The sequence below is a fragment of the Maniola jurtina genome, chromosome 21 (genome assembly GCF_905333055.1).
Source record: "Maniola jurtina chromosome 21, ilManJurt1.1, whole genome shotgun sequence".
NCBI classification, from domain to species: domain Eukaryota; kingdom Metazoa; phylum Arthropoda; class Insecta; order Lepidoptera; family Nymphalidae; genus Maniola; species Maniola jurtina.
Genome location: NC_060049.1, coordinates 4,112,017 through 4,134,380, shown reverse-complemented (window position 1 = coordinate 4,134,380; position 22,364 = coordinate 4,112,017). Strand labels below are relative to the sequence as shown.

At 34.1% G+C, this 22,364-nt stretch overlaps 3 protein-coding genes across 3 annotated transcripts in view; 2 read left to right on the top strand and 1 right to left on the bottom strand.

Annotated features, from left to right (window-relative positions):
* Window positions 1-22,364, bottom strand: part of LOC123876090 (carbonic anhydrase-related protein 10-like) — a 112,635-nt gene that overhangs the window by 51,664 nt on the left and 38,607 nt on the right. The window lies entirely within an intron of this gene.
* Window positions 4,127-7,142, top strand: LOC123876544. The gene is made up of 6 exons (XM_045922850.1): window positions 4,127-4,199; window positions 5,138-5,173; window positions 5,903-5,950; window positions 6,376-6,408; window positions 6,914-6,961; window positions 7,078-7,142. The coding sequence occupies exons 1-6, from the start codon at window positions 4,127-4,129 to the stop codon at window positions 7,140-7,142; spliced, it is 303 nt and encodes a 100-aa protein (XP_045778806.1).
* LOC123876543 (collagen alpha-2(I) chain-like) lies at window positions 9,248-21,925 on the top strand. The gene is made up of 21 exons (XM_045922849.1): window positions 9,248-9,305; window positions 9,977-10,030; window positions 10,540-10,596; window positions 11,579-11,629; window positions 11,705-11,752; window positions 13,090-13,134; window positions 13,717-13,749; window positions 14,002-14,034; window positions 14,857-14,904; window positions 15,455-15,511; window positions 15,627-15,680; window positions 16,151-16,204; window positions 16,864-16,917; window positions 17,318-17,407; window positions 17,584-17,805; window positions 18,193-18,288; window positions 18,373-18,435; window positions 19,234-19,450; window positions 20,101-20,240; window positions 20,983-21,111; window positions 21,766-21,925. The coding sequence occupies exons 1-21, from the start codon at window positions 9,248-9,250 to the stop codon at window positions 21,906-21,908; spliced, it is 1,746 nt and encodes a 581-aa protein (XP_045778805.1). The 3' UTR covers window positions 21,909-21,925.

Genomic DNA, 22,364 nt, shown 5'->3' with positions numbered 1-22,364 from the left:
AACAAAAACGAAACAAAACTGACTAGTGAAGCTAGTCAGATTTGGATATAATGTCCCTAATTGCAGATTTATATTTCTGAAGAGAGAGATGAAAAATGTCGTATTTTGAAAATTGCTGATTGAACTGGTTGCAACTTCTTCTGATAAATGTGTTGGTAGCATGTTTTGTCTTACTTGGTGCTATGCAAAACAATTTCCGATGCCTAGAGTTAATCCGTGGACATCTTAAGGATATTTTAGAGATTAAGTATGGAGAGTCAACGCCGTTGTTCAGGAGCTTATATAAAAGGGTTTGATCTCTTTGAATACGTCTGCCATCGGGTGAAACTGGCAAAGGGGGAATGTCATTACTGTTACTATTTTGAGATATGTAATATGAAAGTCGTTTTAGAAACCGATTGTGGACTCTTTCAATTTTTTCTTTATGTACCTTATACTGAGGACTCCATACCGTGGAAGCATACTCCAGAGTAGACCTAACAAACGAGTTATAGAGTAGTACAAGTGTAGACGGCAATTTAAACTCTTTGGAAATTCTTAGGACAAATCCCAGCATCCTATAAGCTTTACTAGATATGTGGCTGACGTGTTCATCGAAAAGCAACTTTTTATCTAATAAAACGCCAAGATCCTTCACCGAGGACACCCTGGTTAAGATTTCATCTTTTAGTTTATAATCATAGTTGATAGGTTTACGTTTTCTTGTGAAAGTTATAAGATTGCACTTTTTTATGTTCAAAAATAGTGAGTTTTGGGAGCAATAACGACAGAGTGAATCTAGGTCCTTTTGTAAGTCAATACAATCATTTAAATTTCTTATAACTTTGTAAATCTTATTATCATCTGCATAAAGTAAGAAATTTGAATGTTTGAAAACGGATATAATGTCATTTATGTAAATATTAAAAAATAAGGGACCAAGATGGGAGCCCTGCGGCACACCTGAAGGGACAGGGATGAACGACGAGCAATATCCTTTAATTGCGACCTTTGTGTTTTTGTATAATATGCAGTTTAAGTAGGTAGGTACATTATGTGACATACAGTCGTACATGTATATGTTTTCACTATAAAACTGTTTAGACAAAACTGAAAAGTATTCTTTTACGTGTTCCCATGTAATGTGAACATTAAAATAAAGCAAAATAAAAGATAAGAAAAATATGATTACTACATAATAATTATATTTTTTATTTGAATAATTTTATTACAAACATTAACAAATCTCTATAAAAATACGAGATTTATATTCATAATGAAGTGAAACTTAATAAGAATAATTTTGCATGCCAGAAATGGCCGATTATATTGATATAAAATACCTTTAAAATTGTTCACACCTTATTGTTACCTACATGTTTTTCTGGCAATATAAATCCATAATAATCCATACTAATATTAAATGTGAAAGTGTGTCTGTCTGTCTGTCTGCTACCTTTTCACGGCTCAACAGTTTAACCGATTCTGACGATTGGTATAGGGTTAGCTTATATCCCGGAGACGGATATAGGCTACTTTTTATCCCAGAAAATCAAAGAGTTCCCACGGGATTCCCAAAAACTCATCCGCTTAACCGATTTGTATGAAATTTGGTACCGAGGTAGCTTGCGTCCCTGTAATTAACATAAGCAACTTTTAATCCCGGAAAATAAAAAAGTTCCCACGGGATCTTTAAAAACCTAAATCCACGCGGATGAAGTCGCGGGCATCCTCTATGATTTATAATTTATGATGATTTATAAAAATAGTACCGCATCTACAGCGATTTTTATCGTTCAAAGTGAACAGATAGGAAAAAGTTTTTAGACGCAGTCATGGTAAAGAGGCTCTTTGTATAAGAGTGCTCTTTTTACGAAAGTTATGGCTTCAGGATTAAATTCTCTCTTTTCTTTAACACCACTTCATTGTGGAGGTAGCTTTATTGAGCAAACTTTTGTTGTTTGATCTTTTCACGACATACTGTTTGGGGAAGTTTGGTTTGGATTTTTTTCTCTCTGTTTTGCTGCAGATGGCAATCTTCAAACTCAAATGATTTATTTCTATGATAATATAATATAGGCTTACGTTGTAGACATTCTCTCTATCAAAACTCTACGTACGTACCTACCTAAGCAGATTCGACAGGGAAGAGCTGACAGTAAAACATATAAAGTTATAATATTAAAGAGGTTACTTTTAAGAATGATCTAAAAGATAAACCATAATTATGAATTATCAAATTGATCATTATTCATCATTATGGTTTAGACTTTAGACCATAGTCTACCACGCTGCTCAAGTGCGAATTGGCAGATTTCACACACTTTTGAGAACACTCAAACAGCTCACAATGTTTTCCTTTACCGTTAAATTAAGTAATATTTATTGCTCACAACGCACATAACTCTGAAAAGTTAGAAGTGCGAGTCCGTCATCGAATCTCGTACCTCTCGAATATGAAGCCGAAGTCTTAACCACTAGGCTATCACTGAATTATTTAATTACAGTCAGAAAATCATTAAAAAAATCATCTACAGTTTAAATTATTATGAGACACGTAAAATAATTTCCGAAAAGAATTCTGAAGGAAACTGATGAAATATACTAGTAAATATGTTTAGATACAAACGAATATTAGGATACAATAAAGATTGATATAAACCTTGACTTAAACGGATGCAAAGGTATCCTAAAAATATGCATAAACATTATGCAGGGATTCGTGGTTCACTTGCTCTGATATGTACAGGATGTTCTGAAATTATGCGTATTTTATTTACTGGTTGATTCGCCCCGGCTTCACATGAGAAGGCTTTCTTTTTCTATGAACTAAAATATTGTGAAAGTTCTATAGTATATTTTTTTTAATGACGAAAAAACTGAAATTTATTTAATACTAGCTGACGCCCGCGACTTCGTCCGCGTGGATCTAGGTTTTTCGAAATCCCATGGGAACTCTTTGGTTTTCCGGGATAAAAAGTAGCCTATGTGCTAATCCAGGATATTATCTATCTCCATTCCGAATTTCAGCCAAATCCATCCAGTAGTTTTTGCGTGAAGGAGTAACAAACATACACACACACACACGCACACACACACACACACATACAAACTTTCGCCTTTATAATATTAGTGTGATTAGATAATCGGGAAGAATTTATTTAATAGGTATTTGAATTATAATATAGGCCTCATCATCATATTCCTTCAATATAGACGTTCACTGCTGAACAAAGATCTCTTATAATTATTAACACACGCCACGGTCTGTCGCACCACCTGAATCCAGCGACTCCCTGCCATTCTTTTCAAGTTAATTATTCATCTTGCACAGAGAAACGGATCGTCATCGTTTCTTGTATAGGCATAGTTAAAGACCTTGAGAGTGAAATAGGCTACTTTTTATCCCGCAAAATCAAAGATTCCCCACGGAATTTCTAAATCTCTGAAGTCGCGGGCAATCTCATTATCATCTATATCTATACTAATAAATAAAATTGGAGTATCTGTCTGTAATTTCGAAATAACTACCTCATATTAAGCTCATATGGTTATTTGAACGATACCAACACTGAATCACACGTTTTTAAAATTTTTGTCTGTCTGTCTGTCTGTCTGTCTGTCTGTTTGTCTGTCTGTCTGTCTGTCTGTTTGAAAAGGCTAATCTTCGGAACGGCTGAACCGATTTCGACGGGGTTTTCACAGATAAGTAGAGGATTGACCAGGGCTACTTTTTTAACCGACTTTCAAAAAGGGAGTTGTGTTTTTCAACCTATGTACAGCGAAATCTCCGAGATTTCTGAACCGATTTGCGTATTTTTTTTTTAATCAATAGAGGAACTTGGCGACATTGTTTCATAAAAAATTTGGAGTCCAACTCCTCAATCCTGATGCTGCAGGGGATCTGACCAATCCACGCGGGCGAAGCTACGGGCATCAGCTAGTCATACTATAAAATGGATCAACCTGTATATTATGTTGGAACGTCAATAAGTTTATAGTAAATACTTAATAGAATTATGCAAAAGTGGTTTAATTGTAACTGAACACGCAACATCAATATGAAGGTAGATAAAACAAATTATAGTTTTAAGAGTTTCTAGCAATATAATAATATCATTCACAGTAATTGTGTTCGATAGCGAACATGTACGCGAAAGTTGTGTGTTTTGTCCTGGTGTTACTTATGTGCGAATGTAACGGCTCTAGAATAGTATACCGTAAAGTTTTAACTAATTATTATTATAATTTTTTTATTTTCTTAGTTAATAACTTTTTTTAACTGACAATGGCGTCGATTTTGATGTTTCTCAAATTATTCAGAGTATCTGCATCATTTTCTTTTTAACAGGGCTCTCTCCGTCACTCGCTTCATACAATCGTAGTTCCAATTTCATTTGAATATTAAGCAACCAAAGTCCATGAAATTTTGCAGAAATATTCTAGAAACTTATATCTGTGTCTGTGGTGTTTTAGATTTTTCTAAAAATATTTAGTTTTAAAATTACAGGGGCTCAAAGATTTGTATGTAAATTTTTAAGACCACGTAACTTTGAAACCGAATATTTTAATAGAAATCTGGAAAACCACAGACATAGATATTAGTTTCTAGAATATGTCTGCTAAATTTCATGGACTTTGGTTGCCTAATAATCAAATGAAATTGGAACTACGTTTGTATGAAGCGAGTGACGGAGAGACCCCTCTTAATATTGCTAAGAAAGGACGGTAAATTAATTTTAAATTGAGTCACGAAATTGGACAGTTCTAAATAAAATTAGTTTTGTCTGTCCTTTTCTTTGAAGATGATAAGAAAAAGATGCGTGCGTTGTCGACAACAAGAAGATAAAATTCTAATTTGGTAGACAAATAAAATCATTGGAAATGCCCTCAATCAAGGATAAGAAATACGCACGGCATTTGAATTATAATAACGTTATTAATGTGCAACTGACAGAAGACTTCAATAGACCTAAATAAACAGGCATATCTAACACATCATAAGACTTATCTTACTCAAGACGATGATAGCACTAAGCACCTATCTTGCTTCTTTCTTTTTAGTTTATTTTACTTATACCAAGTCGGGTTCAAGTTTTTTTATATATAAATAAATTACAGATTATAAATAACAAAATAATTTCCTATATTGTTTCAGGCGCAAGTGGTGCCACTGCAGGGAATACTTCAGATAGTAAGTAAAATTAAAATAATATAGGTATAGTGCGTTTCAACGAATAGTACCTATGGCGTTATGTTGGCTCCCCTGTCTGTCCAGGTCATTGGCAACATATTTGCATAAGAAGACGCAGATTTTGTTTATTTTCATTTGATTTTCCTGAATGAATGAAATGAAAATCAAATGAAAATAAACAAAATCTGCGTCTTCTCATGCAAATATGGTGCCAATGACCACCCAACAGACAGGGGAGCCAACATAACGCCATAGGTACTATTCGTTGAAACGCACTATAAGTGTAAGTTATAAGTGAATGTGTTAAAAAATAGTGAATTTGATGAAATTGGAATGTGACTAATTCTGATGTAGGTACACAATCTTTAAACTAAATTTCTGCTGAATGATATCCGTTCCTCAAGGCCTTGCTGCATTATGAAAGGAATATCAACATTTTTAGGGTTCCGTACCTCAAAAGGAAAAACGGAACCCTTATACGATCACTTTGTTGTCTGTCTATCTGTCCGTCTATCCGTCTGTCGTGTCTGTTAAGAAAACCTATGCTTATGTAAGATTACATAAGTGAGGAATAGAGAAAGCACCTATGTTTGCGGACACAAATTTGTGCACTATATATTCCGCACAGTTGGCTAATCTCTATGGAGATTAGCAGCCGTGGCCGAAATTCGGTCAATATGTTCGGTCATTCGGTCAATATATTCATAGAGATAACGATTTTATTTACAGGTATACCCTTAGGACCATTTACAAATCTTCCGAGCAGTGATCAAAGTGGTAAGTTATTAGAATCATAAATCGTTCAAAAACATTAATCGAATATTTCAAAACATAATTATTGTTCTGAGTAGTTGAGGGTGAAAGTTTATGGATGGATAGATTAGATTGTTAGCCGTAATTCGCACGAGCGTTATAAAAGCGTTGCGTTAAAACCCGGCGTTGTGACAGATACTTGGGAATGCATGTGTTCTATTTGAACGCTTTTATAACGGACGTTCATAAAGCTCTCGTGCGAATTAGCCCTTAGATTAATTGACATAAAGTTCATTATGAGTTCATTGTCTTAATTCATGCAGGTTTAGTTTTATTTGGTGTTTTTTACTGATCCTTGATTTTGTGAAATATTTCAGTAATCAAGTGAAAAAATAGAAAATCTTTGCAATTTAAAATTCATATTAGTTATAAAGGTTTTTTCTTTTCAGAAATAGCAAACTTTGCCAATAGTCTCCAGGCTAGTAAGTTATTTATTTAATTTTACAAAGAATTTATTCACATTCGCTAAAAAATTCGCCCCATAGGCCTTTAGCTCACCAATGCAATCATACGCGGTAGCGAAACGATTAAACTCTTTCGTTAGCATACTGCGTGTGTGTGTGCATCAGTGTGATAAAGACTTTTAATATGCAAAGATTGCTTGGGATCTTTCTCAAGCTCTCCCAAGCTCACCTCATACAAACGAAGTTTGATGATAACGTTTTATGGACATGATTTAGAAACTAATATTATGTCTGTTGTTTGCCAGATTTCTTTTACTTACTTTTTAGAAATTACACGGGCTTTGCATTTAAATTTTTAAGCCCGTATAGTTAACTATAAAACTACATAATACTTTTATGGAAATCTGGTAGACCACAGACACAGATTTAGTTGCTAAATTGTAGAAACAAAAAATATTTTATACTTTTTGGTGTTTGTGATTTTTGAAGTCAGTTTTTTTTTTGCTATTCAATTTATTTCCAGATATACCCTCAGGACTAAAGCCGAACATTCCTGACAACATACGAAGTAGTGAGTAATTCGAATCAGATCATAACAAAGTATACAGGAATGTAAATAAAATAATAATATATGATATAATTAATTAATCAATTAAAAAAAAAATTACTGTCACTTTTTATTTCCAGCTGTACCAGAGGGACAGAATCCAAATCCTAACAATGACCGATATAGTAAGTTATCAGGATCGTGAATTATTTTATTTATTACTGTTCAAATATTAGAATTCTTAGAAAACAGCAAACGAAGTCACTTGTATAAATAATATTTTATTTCCAGGTGTAATACCATTACAACGAAAACCAAACGATCCTAACAACATTCAAAATAGTAAGTTATTATTATTATATTATGATGTATAATTGGAGTGTGTAAATAAAATAAATAAAATAATCAATAAATTATAACAATTTCTATTTTAGTGCCACTTTTCATTTCCAGATGCACCAGCGAGGCAAAATCCAAACTTCCCTAACAATGGTCAAAATAGTAAGTTTTCCGAATAGTAAGATTTTATTACTGTGCAAAAGTCTGCCGAACCGCACTAGCTAGCTACCGCGGCTAGTGTGATGGACTTATGGCTTTACCTTTTCATTCTGAGAGGAGACCCGTGCTCTGTAGTAGGCCGGCAATGGTTTAATGAGATGATGATGATGACTGTACAAAAATGTGATGTTACTAAGAATGTATGTCTATTGTCTTATGATTGGGAAAATTTAAAGAGAATTAAAGAAAGAAGTACATATTATTATCTGATACGTCGTTATTAGCTATTTTTAAGGTTCTGTACCCGTAGGATGCCAAACGGGACCCTATACTGAGCCTTATACTAAGCCTTCGCTGTCCGTCCGTCCGTCCATCTGTCTGTCAGCAGGCGGTATCTCGTGAACTGTAATAGTTAAAGAGTTGTCACAGAATGTAAATTTCTATTCCCGCTATAACAGCAAGTAATTAATAAAAATTATGAAATGGCCGCCATTAAAATTTAAATAATTTAAAAGTGTTATTATTGTACGATAGTCCGGAAGCTTTGGTATGCAAATCTGACTCGCGCTTGGCCGATTTTTAAGATTATTATATACGACGATTTTATTTTCAGATATACCCACTGGACAATATCCAAACTTTCCCAGCAATAACCAAAATAGTAAGTGATCACAATAAAGAAATATTCATGGTTTCATAAACGTTATGTAATACCATTTAATACCTCATCATGTATTTTTAACCCCCGACCCAAATAGAGGGGTGTTATAAGTTTTACGTGTGTATCTGTGTATCTGTCTGTGGCATCATAGCTCCTAAACTAATGAACCGATTTTAATTTAGTTTTTTTTTGTTTGAAAGGTGGCTTGATCGAGGGTGTTCTTAGCTATAATCCAAGAAAATCGGTTGAGCCGTTTGATAGTTATCAGCTGTTTTCTAGTTACTGTAACCTTCACTTGTCGGGGGTGTTATAAATTTTTAATTTACACTTGTTTGTTGTTTATAGATATGCCATGGCCACAATTCTTTGACATGTTCAACACCATTCAAAAGAGTGAGTTTTATTAATAACTAGTTAATTCGCCCCAGCATCACACGGATTGGCTTTCCCATTTTATAGACAAATATAAACTATTACGTTATACAATATAATATTACCTATTATATCCATAAACCTTTTTTCTCCGATTTTTTTTTCAAAATTTGTTTAATGTACAAAACTCCTCCAATTACAACAATTTCATCTAGATATTTTTATGTATTTCAAAATCCATAACAATAATTATTCTAACTGATGCGAAATAAAGCATTATGAAGCCACCTACTTACTATAAAAAAAATTTCACTAGGCAAAATATATTTTAATTACAGATCCATCGGCATGGCAATCAGGACGATTTCCTAACTTCCCGAATAACATGCAAAATAGTAAGTTATCAAAAAATAAATAAGTATAATAATATTAAATTTTTTCTCAATGTGAATGTAATAATAAATAAAGTAGGTATTGTTAAAATGTATGTATACCTGAATCAAATAAATTATTTTACTCAATAATAGTTATTTAAGAACTATAAAATTTATTTAATAATGTGTGGTTTACAGTTACTTCATGGGCACAATTCTTTACCTTGCTGAATAATGCTCAAAATAGTAAGTTATTAAATTTATATTATATTCTTTAATATTTTTATTATCTATTACATATTTTTTACTATTTAGTACCTAATTAATTAATTCAGTTCACATGCCAGCTGTTATGTTTTCAAAGTACCCAATATAGTAGATCAATTATGTTTCAGGTTTGTAAAAATGTTAAATTTTACAGATGGGCCTGAAGGTCAAGGGCAAAACAATGTTCAAAATTATAGTAAGTTTTGAAATATTTTCCAACCACTAACCAGTTCTTTTCCATACACTGGTTACTGAACCAATTCTTATGGAACCAAATCTTATAGAACTTTTAATGTTAATTTATTCTTTAGGAGATTTTTTTTTAATTCACAGATGAACCATCAGGGCAGATACCAAACTTGCGCAGAAGTAGACAAAATAGTAAGTTATTGTTTATAACGAAATATAAATAACACTTAATAAAAAAAAACTACGGCACTGTTTGTAAAAAAAACAAAATACATATGTATAATTTTTATCATTGAGATATATTGATTTAATTCACAATTCCAAAGACGCACCGAATCGTAAACTGTTTAAATCTTCAAATAGGTACTTAGTTTTCATGCAAAAAATCAATCCTTATTTCTAAATTCCTACATAGTATTGTGAGAAATATAATTGATCACGGCTGCAGATTTATCACTCGTGCCATTAAATTCCTTGCTTCGCTCAGGATTCTATTTTCAACCTTCGGTGGCTCGGAGTTTAATAAACACTCTCACGCTAAAATAACAACTTTGGAGCATTGCGTAACAAAATAACTAAAAAGTAATATAATATTATAAAATTTTGTTTATTATACAAAATGCTTGATTATTATTTTCAAATATTTTTTACATTTCAACATTAAAAAAATATTTTCAGGACCACCTATAGGAGACGGACAACTTTCTGAAATTGCCGGTGGTGCTCAAAATGGTAAGTTATCTATTTTATTAAAAATTAAATAAATGTACCTACTCAATACAAAAAGTAATATTTTTTTATGTGCTTTTAATCATTGACAAAGTGCAGTCCGACCTACTGATTCGCTAACTTAGTGTCTGTCACTAAATGATAGCCACCGAACTCACTTCCGTCCGTCTGTCTGTCTGTCTATCAGTGGGCTGTATCTCGTGAAACATAATAGGTAGAGACTTGAAACTTTCACACTGTGTGTATTTTTTCTATCGTCATCATAACAACAAATACCTACCTACTAAAAATTTCAACATTACCGCCATGAAAATTAAAAAATAGAAGTAGGTATTATTTTTTGAAAAATGGTATGGAACCCTTTCTGTGCGAGTCCGAATCGCACTTGACTGTTTTTTTTAAGTTGCCTTCAAACTACGGAAATATAATATAATATATAAATATGTGAGCGATATTTATATATTATATTATATTCCGTAGTTTGAAATCAACTTTAATGTTTTTATTTACAGCTTTTCCACTCGGACAAGGCGCGCTTAATCCACGTAATCCTTCTAATTCCATAAATGGTAGGTCATATTTTTTTAAGTACCTAATAAATTTAAGTAACGTTAAAGTTATTTTTTTCCATTTATTCCAAGTATGTTACACTCCAACACGGAACACACTTTGTAGTTTGTTCATTGTGAAGTCTATATCTCCTGAGGATGCTCAGGATGCACCCCGGTAAAAGATGGCGGCCTTAAAACTGTTGTCATATTTGGCGGCCATTTCGATCTTATATAATTTGAGATAGTTTCAAGTCGCGCTTAAAGAAGTTTTACTTAAAAAAACATATTTAATACTCCCTACATTTATAATATTAAAAATATGCATTTTATTATATAAAATAATAGATACTTGTATTTAATCACATCACACTAATAATATAAAGGCGAAAGTTTGTGTGTGTGTATGTGTGTGTGTGTGTGTGTTTGTTACTCCTTCACGCAAAAACCACTAGACGGATTTGGCTGAAATTTGGAATGGAGATAGATAATATCTTGGATAAGCACATAGGCTACTTTTCATCCCGGAAAATCAAAGAGTTCCCACGGGATTTTGAAAAATCTAAATCCACGCGGGCGAAGTCGCGGGCATCGGCTAGTTAAATATATTGACAGCAATACAATTAAATTCAAGTACCCAGACAGTACTGAGATACAACAGAGTATACCTACTTACATTAAAAGATACTATGTATCATTTCTATATACTAGACTAGCCGATGCCCGCGACTTCGTCCGCGTGGATTTAGGTTTTTTGAAATCCCGTGGGAACTCTTTGATTTTCCGGGATAAAAAGTAGCCTATGTGCTTATCCAGGATATTATCTATCTCCATTCTAAATTTCAGCCAAATCCGTTCAGTAGTTTTTGCGTGAAGGAGTAACAAACATACACACACACACACACACACACACACACACACACACACACACACACACACACAAACTTTCGCCTTTATAATATTAGTGTGATATTTATTTTAAAGACTAAAATTTCATTGACAGCTCCATTAGGACAAGAACTTTCTCTACCTGGAGGTGGAGGGGCCCAGAGTGGTAAGTCATCCTTTTGAATTGGATAAAATAAATAAGTGTTATAAATTTTTAATTTACACTTGTTATATATTATAGGTCAGCTGTTAGGACAAATTGTAACACTGCCTGGCAATGAACAAAGTAGTAAGTAGTACCTTCCTATATGGACTAAGAGCCAGCGAGGGCTAGACCTTCGTTATTTTATGAATGCTGAAAGTTTCTTGCGTATTGTCCCCAACACAGGGAGGGACGATCAGCGACTATGATGTTTGGATCATGGTGGCTTTGGGAGATAACAGGTAATAAATGTGCACTTCAAAAACAGAATAGAAGAAGGTATTAACGGTGTACAAAATCTTACATCAAAGTATAAAATCTAGTTTTTTTATATTTTCTTCGGACTAGTATTAGAAATCACGTCATCCATTGACAGACACTTATTATTATCGTGACAACCCTCCTGCCAGACGCCCTTAAAGTTTAATAAGTAAATTGTTAAGCCGATCGTGTTGGCCGATTCACACCAATTGCGTACACGTGACACGTGCGTAGTGACGCGCGTAAAGCCGTAGCACACCGGGTTACGCATACGTCCACGCTTTACGCAAGCGGTGCGTCATGTTTCATACAGTTACATACATTACAACGCAATGGTACGCGCTATGTCAACGCTTACGCAGCCTGTGTGAACGAGCTATAATCCGATGTAAATAATATAAGGTGTCCGGCATAATCCAAACTTCACAATCGCTGATCGTTCCTCCCTGTGTGGAGGACAATACCTACGCCGACAAACTTTCAGTTTTTATAAACGAAGGTCTGGCCCTCCCGGGCTCTCTGTCTTATATAATAAATTAATATTATAATAATCGATACATTAAGATACAAGGGCGGTAAGTAGATTCTTACAAATTAATTAATTGTGGTTTGAAAAGCCGAGACGTAAGCAAGGTTTTACCGTCGTCACGAGTTTCATTTTTTGAGTTCCGTACCCGAAGAGTGCCAACGGGATCCCGATTTAGTAATTACAGCCTCCGCTATCCGTCCGTTCGTCTGTCCTTCTGAGCCTTCATATCTCGTGAACCGTAATAGATAGAGAGTTGAAAATTTCACAGAATATATGTAATTCTTATTGCTGCTATAACAGCAAATAATAAAAATTTCAAAAGGGCCGCCATGAAAATTTACAAAAAAGTTGTATATTTTGTACGATATTACGTAACTCTTCATGTGTGAGTTTGACTCGCACCGATTTACCTATCTTCTTTCTTGTTACTAATTAATTATGTATACTTATTATACTATAAAAATAGTGATTTAATAAATAATAATTAATATTCCTATTAGTTATAGTCGTCAAAAAGACCACCCCTGGTTGCCCCTGGACCAAAAGTGCCCATCAAGCTGGCAGCATTGCCCCGCTGAATGGCGATGGACAACCTAATACCTTATACTATAATATATTACTTTCTTTTTTATAGATATACCATTAGAACTGCCTTCACTACCTGGCAATGTTCAGAGCAGTAAGTAAAATTATAGTAAAAGCCTTGCTTGCATCCCATGGGTATACAAAGAACCAAAATCTTTATTTGCTATAATCCGCCAAACCAAAGAAATCTGTATGGTGCAACACGCAGGTTTGGCGGATTATAGCAAATTAAGCTTTTGGTTCCTTGTATATCATGGAGTTCCGCAAAATAACGCCTGCATCTATACTACATTTCCCATGGGTATTTTATCCAGAAAAATCAGAGTTCTCACGGAGTTATTTAAAACCCAGATCAATGAACGAAGTTCCGAGCAACAATTAATAAAATATAAAAGTGAGAGCGAAGCGAGCACAAAATTTTCGATATATTTACAAAAAAAATTGTTGCAGTAATACAAAATTAACTGACTTTAATCGGAAATTAATTTGGATTTACGTGAACGCTTATAGTAATAACTAATTTTATAACATTATTTATAGCAATTTTGTAAATTAAGTAAGTAATCTCTGTACAGCCAAATGGGAACAAGTCAGACACGTAATATATTATTTAGTTATAAAATACATATTCATCCTTAATATTTCGATATTTTTAATACATTTATTTTATTTACAGTACCACCAAATCTTCTCGGCACTCTCCAAAATCGTAAGTTATTTTTAACCCCCAACCCAAAAAGTACTAATTACTGTAACCTTCACTTGTGGGGGGTGTTATATATTTTTAATTTACACTTAAAATTTAATAATTTTATTTATAAAAGCCTTTACCTATAGTTAAACACGGGTAATAATATATACCAAAATGGAAGTTTAATTGTACCTTAAATTCTATTATTTTTAACATTTTGTTTTTTTTTAATATTTAAAATTATAATTAAGTATATTTTTTTATTTCCAGTTCAACAAGCTGATCCAAACAATCTCCAAAACAGTTAGTACATTATTTTTATCACAAAATTGTATAACTTTGTCGATTAAACCTCTAGGTTCTTAGATTTAAAAAAAAAATCCTTCCAATGTTAAAAGATGGATACGCGTGGTCGCATACAAAATTTGACAAAAAAAAAACGGGCTGAACTGAAAACCACCCCCTTAATGGAAGTCGGTTGAAAAGCTTCGACTTTATTTTGCTAACAGCAAACCCAAAATAACATTTCATTTTTCATTACTAATCAACATTTCATTTTAAAACTTACCTTATTCACATAGGTAAATAGGCGTCCGTAAGCGCACCTGTACGTACCTATGTATCTAGATAGATAGGTAAGTACACGTGCGCAGAACTGTTAGTGAAGCCATTTTTAAAAACCTTTTTTAACCCCCGACCCAAAAAGAGGGGTGTTATAAGTTTGACGTATGTATCTGTGTATCTGCCTGTGGCATCGTAGCGCCTAAACGAATGAACCGATTTTATTTTAGTTTTTTTTGTTTGAAAGGTGGCTTGATCGAGAGTGTTCTTAGCTATAATCCAAAAAAATTAGTTCAGCCGTTTAAAAGTTATCAGCTCTTTTCTAGTTTTCTTGTAACTTTGTAACAGACCGTTAGGTTCATAATATTATGTCAATTGATTAGGTTCATAAGATTGACGCTGCCTAGATACATAATTATTTATTTGAAAATGATGTTTTGGAAAACTCAGATAGGTACTTTGTCGGGGATATTTTAAATTTTTAATTTACACTTGTAAGCTACTAAAAATACATAAATACCAATATTAACTGTCCCAGTTAGTTATGGTTGATTTTATTTACAGGTTTACCTTTGGGCGAAGTTTCAAGCATTGCTGGTAATGTTCCAAGTAGTAAGTAGTTATTATTGTTTAAGGTTTTGAAATTACATTCTCGCCTTTTACACAAACAAAACTAATTAAAAAATTACATCTTGCTCCTAAACATCGATACTTGCGATGTGGTAGGTATATTTGTTGCACGTAGGTAAACTTAATTAAAAAAAAAACGGTGAAGTGCGAGTCGGCTTCGTACACGAAGTGTTCCGTATCATCGTACAAGAATTAAAACTTTTTTTAATTTTAATGGCAGCCATTTTGAATTTTTTATTATTTGTTGCTATAGCGATTATTATTTGTCCAATAGAAACGAAATTTCAACTCTCTACCTAGTTATTACGGTTCACGAGATACGACCCGGTGACAGATAGACAGACAGACAGCGGAGGGTTAGTAATAAAATCCAGTTGCTAATCGTCATTTTTGGTTTGATGATTCTAACACTACACAGTAGGTACCTCTATATACATATAAGTACCTGAAACTATGTAAATACAAACTACCCGTGCGAAGCTGGGGCGGGTCGCTAGTATAATATAAATTAAGTATAAGTAAATATTTACAGTTGCTGGAATACCAGGAGGAAGTTTGGCAAGTAAACCTACCAGCGCGATCCAAAATTGTAAGTAATTTGAGTATTTTTATATTTTATTTAGATGATACCCATCTACATATTTTGTTAGAAATACGAAATTAGAAATATAAAAATTATTAAGAAAGTCTAATATTTCTTACAGCTTTACCAGCAGCAGGACAGTTATCAAACATACCCGGCGTCGGTGGTCAAAATAGTAAGACGTTTTAGAATAAGTATTTTCTATTTCTATGTTTCAATCATTTATTTCGTCTTAAAGTAAAAAACAGCTACGCATCTTTGTAAAAAAACATTGATTTGAGAATCTCGTCCTTTTCAATTTTTTTCATTTCCATCAAGCATACTTCGTTCATGGTTTCAGAGATATTTTGATTTAGTGCTTCTTATTCTAATATTTGTACAACCGAATCAACATTTTGAAGGTAAAAATAGCACAAGTAACATCTAATCCTATATCATGGATCAGACGCTCATCAAATATCCAAATTTTCGCGATCTGTCAATTATTGATATTTAAACGTGATAATGACATCGTTAGCTTCTTAAAATATTGATAAATTTTGAGACCGGTATCATAATATTGTATTCGCAATATGAAATATTGAACCTTTGGAATTCCCTAATTTTTTAGGTATGATTACTAATAGGTAATGATTATATTTGTAGATTTACCGGGAGTTGGACAGTTATCAAATTTTCCTGGCAGTGGTGTTCAGAATAGTAAGTAAATTACAATTTATTTAGTGTAACAAATATTGAAATTTGCGCGGTCTGTCAATATACTGTTCTGATAATGACATCGTTAGCCTTATATTGAGGCCGGTATAATAATATTGACCAGTACTATAATATTGTAGTCGCAATATGAAATAGGTATGGACTAAGAGCCAGCGCCTGCCAGATCTTCTTTATTATTTTATAAAAGCTGAAAGTTTATCTGCGTATGCGTAGAAGAACGATCAGCGACTTTCATAGTCGCTGATCGTTCCGGTCGGTTGGATCCTGGTGGCTTTGGGAGTTAACAAGTAGTAAAAGTGTAAAAGATCTTACGTCAAAGGATAAAATCTTTTTTCAAATATTTTCTTCGGACTAGTATTAGAAATCACGTCATGCATTGCCAGATACTTAGTATTGTAACAAACCCCTGCCAGACATCCTTAAATTTAACTTTTAAACTTTAAAACTTTAAGGGCGATCGTTCCCCCCTGTGTTGGGGACAATACGCAGAAAAACTTTCAACCTTTATGAAATAACGAACGTCTGGCACGCGCTGGCTCTCTCTCTAATATTGAACCTTTGGAACATAGCCTTGCGAAAACTTCTAATTTTTCGTTCATGTTACTAAGGATAGATAATGATTATTATTATTATATTTGTAGATTTACCGGGAATAGGACAGTTATCTAATATTCCCGGCAGTAGTGTTCAGAATAGTAAGTAATTTACAATTTATTTTGTGTAAAGATAAATTAAAAAAAAAAAAAACAAAATTTGCAACTCATTTATTAATTTACTTAATACCTACTAGTGTCTGACCGAACCTTCTATTTCGGCGTCGGCTTCGGTCGCCTTGGGCCAAAAACAATCTTCGGCCAAACTTTCGACTTCAGCCACTATGTAATGGGCTGAAGTTTTGGCTGAAGACGATTGTTTCTAGCAAGTGCCGAAATTTATTTTGAGTAAATAAATTTTATAAGACACTTAGTAAATCAATATTAAAATTGGCACTAAACCGATAACATTTTTAACTTTTTGGCATAAACACTCAATAGTTTTAGCTAAATTTTTTATCATATAAAACAAAGTTTTACTCATTTTATTTTCATTTAATAGGCAACTCTGGATCTCAGGATGGCAATATTGGATCACAGAGTGGAAACGCTGGATCACAAACTGGCAATAATGGCAACACCGGTCAAAGTAGTAAGTATTAACCTATAAAATATGATTTTTTATTATTCTGAGCTACACAAAAATTATAAGTATAAATAATAAATGATATTTTGAGGTAACTCTGGGTCTGGTTTGCGGCTTTATTGCAATTCATAGCAATATATCATTACTTAAGGTGCTATTTTTATTTCTGATATTATTTACAGATGATTTGAGAGAATTAATACGTCTTCTCACCACTATAATACAAAACCGTAATTCAGACAACTCTGGATCACAGAACGGCAACAGTGGATCACAGAACGGCAACAGTGGATCACAGAACGGCAACAGTGGATCACAGAATGGCAACAGTGGATCACAAGGTCCTAGTAATGACAACGCTTTACCACTAGGTAACGATAACGGAGTTACTGGTGGCGAAAACAGTAAGTATGAATCCATATAGCATTATTAAACCAATATTATTGATGTGAAGTAGAAATTTGAAGATTATATTCAAATATACTTTTTTACTTACTTTAAAATCGTCAAGTGAATCTTCTACTGAAAAATAGGCTTTTTACGGCTCAGTTGCCGAATAGATCCTGGTGAATTTTGGGTCAGAGATCCAGTCAAATCTAGGTATGGATCGTCTCCGTACATATAACATTGTTAAATGATATCATATAAAAAATATCTCATTGCCATGGAAAATCATATCTAAACTCTATGTGAATGAAAGTTGCGTGCACTACTGTGTACTACAACAACTGTGTACTAGTTAACTATTAGTACAAAACAACACCTACTAGGTACTTACTTTTGATGTACAGTTTTAGCTAGAGGTGCAGTAGGTAACGGTGGATCACAAAGAAATAATGGCACAGCTGGATTACAGGGTGGATATAATGGCAATAATGGTCAAATGAGTAAGTACGATTGTACGATATGGAGTTTGGAAGTTTGATGGATATGTACTTAAAATATTTCATCATATTTTTGGCTTTTTACAGATAATAACTTCTGGGTCCCAATGGTCAATTGGGAAAATATGCCTAATGGTGTAGGTCCAGATCGTAAGTATTTATACCGAGTGGATGCAAATAGATTTCATAAATTTCCAAAAAACCCTGAAATATTTATTGCTTATTTTTTAACCAAAAGCTACCAATGTTCATAGATAAACTTGAAAAAAAAAATGCTTTTATTACCTACTAAACTACCTTAGGAGTGAATGTCCAAAAATCCTTTCTTATCGAATGCCTATGCGTCATAAAAAGAATCTACTTATTACTACTACAAGTTTCTAAACCCAGCGGTTTAGGCTGTGAGTTGACAAAGCAACCAGGAAAGTCCTAGTCTCTAGTTTATCATTAAACTAAATTGTTAGCAAGCGTTAATCTTCCCTAAGTTACTGTCAGCCATACAGCCATATTTTATTTGTAACTCTGGTATTTGTACGCAATTAGCATGCAGTTTTTACTTTTAAATGATTTAATAATAGTTGTGCATGATAGAAAAAATTATGTTTTTATTATAGTTTTTAAGTGTGTATGTTAAAATCACTAGTAAATCTTTTAATAAATAAAAAATAATACCTGTATCTTGGGCGACAGTGCTCTCCCTTAAAAAATAATTTTAAAGGAGAGCATTGTCGCCTAAGATACAGGTTCTACCGAGTTTAGGGACAGTGGATCAATAATATAATTTGTGCTAGTTTTGTCAGTTTTGTTAGGTTATACTAAATTATTTTAAATTATATTTTAGTTGTTTTAGTTGTAATTTTGTCTAGAATAAGTTGTAACTTTTGTAAAATTTTGGCTGCAATAAACAATTTATTTATTTATTTAAATAAACTATTGATTTATATACAGTTGACAAAGTAAACGTCGAAAGACCTTGCCACGCTTCGTTTGAGGAGTGCGTCAAACAGTATTTCGTACAGCACGCTCATTGCAAGCTATCTTACGACCGTGTACCAGAGCCCTTGGTCAGACCTGTCTCTACGACGTATCTTGCAAGAGTCAACCTGACTTTGAGTGCCTCTGATGTTATATACTCTGGTCTCAATGGAAATATTGAGGAGTTCTAGTAAGTAATATGTGTTACTGTGACCATTATTAATCCAAACAAAAAAAAAATGCTGGCTGCAAGTTATTTTTGACGTGACAACGTCTTATAATTCGATAGAGCCGGCTGCACGCACGAAAAAACATGACTCATGCGGCGTTACCTCGCTCTGAGGCGTTCCATGTAAGGCCGTGCAAGCGAGAGCGCGGAACGAGCGACAAAGAAGCACAATCGGCCTTTGTTGTCACGTTCAACTATCGTCAGTAAACCGACTTTACAGACAACCAATTTTTTTTTGTTTACATTTTTAACTTCATATCCAGTGCTATACCTACTAATAATATTGACAGCTTCATAAAACATAATTTTTGCTTGAAATAGTACTAAGTTAGTTCAATATTTGTCATGGTGTGTGTGATATTTGAACTTAAGCAATTTAGTTTAATTTTAACGATTGTTACTGGATAACGACTAGGTTTATAGAATTTCTTATAGTTATTGTCCTTTGTAGGCAAACAGCTTAGATTAAAGTGTTCAAACTAACTTGATACCTCGTAAAATTCATCGATTTCTAGAGTTTTATGTTATGATTATGTAGGTACCTCTATTCAGAATATCGTAACACAGGTCCAGTATTTTTTCAAAAATTGTCTTTTTAATTTCATTTCCAGCGTGAACAAAGAAACTGACAAACTGGTGATCACCATTCGGTTCAGGAACGTGACATATTACTCCAAAGACACCTTCTACACTTTCCACCGTCGTGGCAGGGAGCCTGTGGTTAACGTGGACTACCTATTCGCTAACTTTCGTAATTATATATTTTTTTAATAAAAATAGTGAGCAATCGAGCTTGTGGGTCTGATTACCGCCACCCATGAACTTTTGCAGTGTCAATCCGTTGCCGCCCTTTCAGCAATTTGTTGGTCCGCCCCTTGAACAACCCCATGTTGTAATCTAGCCGGAACACCGCCGAAGGGAGTTGGTTCCACAGTTTCTTTAAATTTATTACTCTACAACAAATTAGCCCTCAACTGTAATCTTATCTGGTGATAATAAGATGAAAGCGGGCTAAAGCAACGTACCGGAACGATAAATTGCTTGGCGGTACGGAGACCAGACCAGAGAAAATATAGAAGTTATAAAATTCCAGATTTCCCCAGCCGGGAATCGAATCCTGGACCTCCCACTAATAATACTCCAACCACCCCCCAACGCTCCCTACTGTGCCAGGGAGGGATGAATAAAAAAAAGGGACGTCGTCAAAAATGTCAACATGGAAAAGCAGTAACAGAAAACGAGTATCTGAGTATATTGTATTGAATTCAATATAGCTCCCCTCAATAGCTCAACCGGTAAAGGAGTGGACTGAAAATCGAAAGGTTGACGGTTCAAACCCCGCCCGTTGCACTATTGTCGTACCTACTCCTAGCACAAGCCTGACGCTTAGTTGGAGAGGAAAGGGGGGAATATTAGTCATTTTAACATGGCTAATATTCTTTTATAAAAAAAAAAAAAAGAAAATAAAAAAATTAAGTATAATAATTTCACAGGATCGTTGACTACAACTACAGTTATACCATACATCGACGACCTGAAGTTGGACAGAAGCACGACGCATGCATTCGTTGACGACGCAAATCCTAGATTCAACTTCGGACCCTGGGCATTCGTCAATTCAGGTAAGGCTATTGCTAGATAAAAGGAATTTTGAAAAATTCCTAGGGTTCTGTCTCAAAACGGGGTAATGGTACTCATCACTGTAAACCACTAGAAGATGCCCGCGACTTCATCTTCGTGGATTTAGGTATTCAAGATCCCGTGGGAATTGTTTGATTTTCCGGGATAAAAAGTAGCCTATATCCGTCCCCGGGATATAACTAACTCTGTACCAAATTTCCTCAGAATCGGTTAAACTGTAAGGCCGTGAAAGCTAACAGACAGACAGACAGCCATACTTTCGCATTTAAATATTAAGAAGAAAAGCGTGAACCAGCATTGCGAGAACTTTCATAATGGAATCGTACTTTAAGCACCGAAGGTGTTAGGTAACATTGTACGGTTGGTTAAATAAACGTTTATCAATTTGTTAACCCCCGACCCAAAAAGAGGGGTTTTATAACTTTGACGTGTGTATCTGTGTATCTGTCTGAGGCATCGTAGCTCCTAAAATAATGAACCGATTTTTTTTGAAAGGTGGCTTGATCAAGAGTGTTCTTAGCTATAATCCAAGAAAATCGGTTCAGCCGTTTGAAAGTTATCAGCTCTTTTCTAGTTACTGTAACCTTCACTTGTCGGGGTGTTATATATTTTTAATTTACACTAATTGTTTTCAGATCGAAGTGTGCGAGAGACACTACCAACACTGATGGCCGACATGCGCACAAACGTTCAAGAATTCTTCTTAACCGAAGCAGCATTCTTTGCTGTCACCTATATACAGCGTAACCTTTGTGATTTTGGTTTCAAAATACTATAAACGTTTGATTAGTTGAATGGTTGTTAAGTTTGAATAAATTATTGAACTTATGTTGCGTTTGTTTTCTTGACTATAATCTCATCGTCACCGTCGTCAACCAATAGACGTCCACTGCTGGACATAGACCTTAGACATAGAACATAGACCATAGACAGCCTGAATACAATTATTTTTGCCAATGCTGTGCTTTCCGGCGCGAGGTCGAACTAGTACCTTCAGACCCCAAGATCTATGGGTTCGGAACTAAGGCTGAGATCTGTAGAATACACTTTGACTTTGCTCAGACTTAAGAGGGCTCTCTCCGTCACTCGTTTCATACATCGTAGTTCCAATTTCATTTGAATATTAAGCAACCAAAGTCCATGAAAATTTGCAGACATGTTCTAGAAACTAATATCTGTGTCTGTGGTTTTCCAGATTTCTGTTAAAATATTCGGTTTCAAAGTTACGCGGTCT